Source organism: Ruditapes philippinarum, unplaced genomic scaffold (genome assembly GCF_026571515.1).
Source record: "Ruditapes philippinarum isolate M1 unplaced genomic scaffold, ASM2657151v2 ctg14728_1_1_1_1, whole genome shotgun sequence".
In the NCBI taxonomy this organism is placed as follows: domain Eukaryota; kingdom Metazoa; phylum Mollusca; class Bivalvia; order Venerida; family Veneridae; genus Ruditapes; species Ruditapes philippinarum.
The window spans coordinates 1-4,968 of record NW_026851550.1 but is presented as its reverse complement, the minus strand read 5'-3'; the positions used below and the strand labels follow the sequence as shown (position 1 = coordinate 4,968).

At 33.3% G+C, this 4,968-nt stretch overlaps 1 protein-coding gene across 1 annotated transcript; it reads left to right on the top strand.

The window, feature by feature from the left end:
* Nucleotides 1–364: 364 nt before the first annotated feature.
* Nucleotides 365–1,844, top strand: LOC132742813 (uncharacterized). Its single transcript, XM_060731336.1, has 2 exons — nt 365–743; nt 1,164–1,844. Exons 1-2 carry the CDS (start codon nt 365–367, stop codon nt 1,433–1,435), a joined length of 651 nt encoding a protein of 216 aa, XP_060587319.1. The 3' UTR covers nt 1,436–1,844.
* The last annotated feature ends 3,124 nt before the right edge of the window (nt 1,845–4,968 follow it).

The following is a 4,968-nucleotide window of genomic DNA, read 5'->3' as shown; positions in this document are numbered from 1 at the left end:
GTATTTTTTATTTCAAACCCTAGGTTATCGTACAACATTTGCCTATTCGCGTCCATTTTATGCCTGGCCTCTCTCTCCGAACTATCCAACAACAGAAATTGTCGCAAATTCATCCGCCGGAAATGCACGCTGCACATCAAGCACCAGTGGACATCCGCTATTAGATTACAGTGGTCTAAAATTACAAGGTTGTGAAGATTCATATATAGACGTCAATTTCGAAACGAGAAATACAATAAATGATTTTTCACTCATGATTTTAGTTTCACCAGAAGGCTTCAACGGAACAATTCTTCATTACCAGAAACATATTCAAACAGGCAGCAGCACGGAAATAATTAATATTATACTTTACTACGAAAATATGACAACATTTTTATACATAATTGGCGAATCTTCTGAAGATATTTTACATACAGCTTCATTAGTTTCGAATTTTCAAGATGGCCACTTCCTGCCAATCCTTGTTGTTTACGACTCAACAAGTTTTGAGGAAGTGAAGGTAATGTACTTATACGTTGGAACTGAATCAACCAAAATAAAAATGTATGCGGAAGATAAAGTTTTGGGATTACCAGGAAAAGTACGAATAGGTGGTGCATTTTATCCTGGTTACAGCTGTTACCTAGGAAAGGTCACGTGTTTTCAGTTCTACGATGCAAAGATATCGTCTGCAGATTATGATATAGCTGTTAGCAGATGCATGTCAACATTGTGGCCGTCTTACATAGGAGTCAAAACAGGTCAGGTTATTGTAATTTTACTTTGATATAAGTTTTTCTCTTTTCTATTTTCATTTAAGATATTATTTAGCAACCGCATTGTAATCTGAACTTTTACCATTGCTAATATTATCAAAGCAATTTTGGTCTTATCAGATCATGCCAACTGATCACAATGTCAAGGGCTGCATCCTGCAGAAAATTTGACGAGAGCTTTTTGTCGTAACATGACCATCATTAAACATATGTACATAAAATAGTTGCGGTCCGCGGAAGGATTTTTTTTTTTGTTCTTTGAGTTCTTAAGTTAACCTCATTTAAGGATTTTATTTGTGCAAGAGTCTATAGGTACTGCTCCAACACTGCAGTGAGTTAAATCCTTTGAGTCTTTTCAGACATATGTCATTAAAATCTTTGTTAATATGATGCACTTCTTTTTAGTTGAACAATGTCATTCAGAACGAGGCTATTTTCGTCTTGCATCGAATGGGAAGATGCCACAACTGAAGGTCATTCCTGTAGCAAGCTTGTATATCTCTACAAAAGTCAAATGTGCTCACTCGTGCACGTTACCTAGCAACGCATGTAGCTCTTTTGCGTTTAATAAATTGCAGAACATGTGTTACTTGTTCGACTTGGACTACACAGATAGCCTTGTAACTGAAACAATGGCAGATTACTACGTCACAAATGACGTCGGCTGTTGTTGCTGAAGTCATTTTTACTTAAATATATTAACAACTGACATCCTCTTGGAGAAGGATTGCATGTGAAACTTTGGCGACATCAAAGAAGTTTCAAATAAGAAACTGGAAAACAGCTTCCGTACATTATTCCTTTAATAAAAATTTTACAGTAGACTTAAAAAAGTAGAAAATGAACAATTAGGAACGTCATATAAAATTGCAGATGGTTATAGATCTACATAAAACAAAAAATGTGCTGTTTTTTAACATACTACATGTATATACTTTGATATGATATATTAACATAATGTCATAAGCTGTTAATCCAAGTAAATCACTATAGAAACCATCCCTAACAGTCCCTGTCCAAATAAAAGATACACAAAAAATCTGATAAAAAGAAAACAAGTTGAAATATCTGCAGGAAAATATAAAATATAAAATTTCCAAAATATAAAAGTTTCCATGTAAAATGTTAGTTCAAAATGTGAGTTCTGTAAAGCTAAGTTCATTGCTTGGTTGGTTTAGAAGGAACAGAACAGCAGCAGATCCATCGAGCTGGGTAAGGTAAATCCTGAATTCCAGAAACCCAGCAACGGTCCATCGTGTCATAACATTCAATGGACTGTAGAACGCGGTCAGGTGGGCTTGATACTCCGCCGATCATATAAATACGGCTTCCTGTTGACATTCAATAAAAAATGAATGTTAATTACAGAAAAAATGTGTTGATTTGAATAACCTAAAATAAATTGAGCCGTGTCATGACAAAACCAACATAATGGGTTTGCGACCAGCATGGATCTAGACCAGCCTGCGCATCCGCGCAGTCTGATCAGGATCCAAGCTGTTCGCTATCAGTTTCTCTACTTGTTATAGGGTTTGTAAGCGAACAGCATGGATCCTGATCAGACTGCACGGATGCGCAGGCTGGTCTGGATCCATGCTGGTCGCAAACGCATTATGTTGGTTTTGTCGTGACGCGGCTCATTTGATGATAAACCTGTAAATTGCTTTAAAGTGTTCTTGTTGTTGCTTTCGAATTAACATTTTGTGAATGTTTAAAAAATGTGAGAAAAGGAAACAAAAATTACAAAAATAAAACCATAAAAAAAACATTTTTATCACATGTCCGTGCCGCTTTTGCGACTCCGTAGAAATGGTTTATATTTTGACGTGACGTCATTTACATATGCAAACATACTAGTGTGAAGCAAACACCTCACAGTGATTACCTCCCTTTACAGATTATGTACTGATAAGGGGAGATCACTGCTTAGGTTCAAGGTTTCCAAGGTTTATTTGAATACGTCAAGGCCCATATGGGCATGTGACAACATAAAACAGTACATACATACATACAAAATAATACAAAATGGCAAATAATATGTAAAAACAAAATACTACAAAATGGCAAATTATAAATAGTCATACAACACCATGATGTAATAAAATTACAGTAATAATTGACTGATAATGGAGGATGAGAGAGAAAAATCAAAAAAATCATTGCGAGAAAAAAAAACAAAGAGAAAAGACATAAATCTAAATAAGCTAACATTATTTAAATAATAACATAATATTTTTGCAAATATGGCAAGTTTCAAAAGGATATCTGTATTACTATGGGTTCATTAATTTTTTCAAATTTTAAAGCACTTGGATGTTCATAGAAATATTTATCAAGATGCGCTTTCTTGTATTAACTAAATGTGAACATTCAAAAAAATAATGGAATTCGTCGCCTAAAGAGTTACTGGTACCATAGATTACAAGTTTCTAAGTTCTCTTGGAATATCATCAAACCTTCCTTTTTCAATAGGAAGTTTGTGATTCATAACTTCTAAATTTAAAGAGAATTTAAGATCTAAATTCATAGGTAACTTGGCTGAGGTATGGCTCAAAAAAAAAAATCCGCCTGCTGTTTATAAATCCTGTAATTTAGACATTTACTGGAATTATTAATTGTACTTCTCTCAATTTTGCTCCTTCGGCATATAATGATCACGCAGTCTTAAGTTTGACAGTATTCTTGAATGAAAGCAGGAGATTCCACATTTTTTGATTTATCCAGAAATGCGACAATCCAAGATCATTTAAATTATTTCGAAACAAAACAGACCCCAATCTGATTTAATATTATTCAGAGTATATAAATTATGAGTTGTTTCTATATAGAATGCTGATTATTCTGATCATGTTTAGAATTAACTATTTTACCCCAGTAATTAAAGAAACTCTACTTTTAATTTGGTGTTGAAAGTGGGGTAATACCCAACTCCCCATAAATCAAATTAACATTTGGAGTACTTGTGTTTGCAACTGTAGATTATCTTTTAGGTATTTTAATTGAAATTTATCCACAAACTCACATCTTCAACACGCCCAAACTTCACACCCCATACAAACAAAATGGGTGCTATCATTGTATCAAACAAGTGTAATTGCATATTATTGGTAAATTAAGTATCCTAGATTTACTAATTACAGAAAACACGGCTTTACGGGCTTGATCAATAGAGAATGTTTTGTTCTGCTGAATTTACCATTAAAATAAAAAATTGTACACCTAAATATGAGAAATGCTCAACAATTTCAAGACAGTTCCCCTTTTCATAGTGAAAGTTAGGCATATTACGCAAACCTCTCTTGGTTTTTTTCCAAAATATAATAACTTTGGTTTTAATTTGTATTTACTTCAAGATTCCAAAGCTTGCAGTAGTCAGACATAGCGTTTAATGCTAACTGAAGCTGCTGAGAGCTCTCTGACAATATACAGTGTCATCTGCATACAATAGTAAATACAGTTTAAGATAAACTTCCATTTCATCATGCACTTAACATATCCATTTTTATGTTCTTTTAGAAACTGTAAACCTTCATATTTATCAGAAACCATAAAATTAGTTAGATCATTCAAGAAAAGAGAAAACAATATTGGAGATAAGTTTTCACCTTTGCTCTTACTCCAGTATGACTAGTGAAAAAATCTGAAATTGTATTAATTCGAACTAACACATGACTTAGCTTTTTCATACATATTGTGTATTATTTTTAAAGCATTTTTCCCATCAATATTGTAATTAATAATTTATGCCACATGGCAGTGCGATTTTACAGAATCAAAGGCCTTGCGATAATCTACAAATGCAGCAATACAATTTTTTTCCATGTGCTAGATATACGTCCACTAGAAGTTTTAATGAAAATATGTGATCAACAGTACTATATAATGCTTCCTGAAAAACCTGCTTGTTCTTTCACATAGAATGTTGTTTGATTCCAAGAAGTCATTTAATCTGTTATTAAGTACCGAAGTGAAAATTTTCCAAAGCAACTGAAGTATTGTTATGCCCCCTAGTAAAATTATCCGGAATTTCATATTAACATCCCCTTTATTTTATACAATGGTCAAGATAACGTCCCTTGCTCCACACATCCGGAAAAATACCAGAGTCTAATTATAATGTTAAAAAATAGCTTAAGTACAGTCAGCAGATTTCAGGAGCATTTTTGAGATACTCATTAATAATATTATCAAATATAGACGGACTTTTTTA

Bases quoted from the DNA above. Each gene is read 5' to 3' on its own strand.
- LOC132742813 (XM_060731336.1), top strand. From the start codon at position 365: ATGACAACATTTTTATACATAATTGGCGAATCTTCTGAAGATATTTTA. The intron at 744-1,163 runs GTCAGGTTATTG...ACTTCTTTTTAG, and splicing joins TTACATAGGAGTCAAAACAG to TTGAACAATGTCATTCAGAA.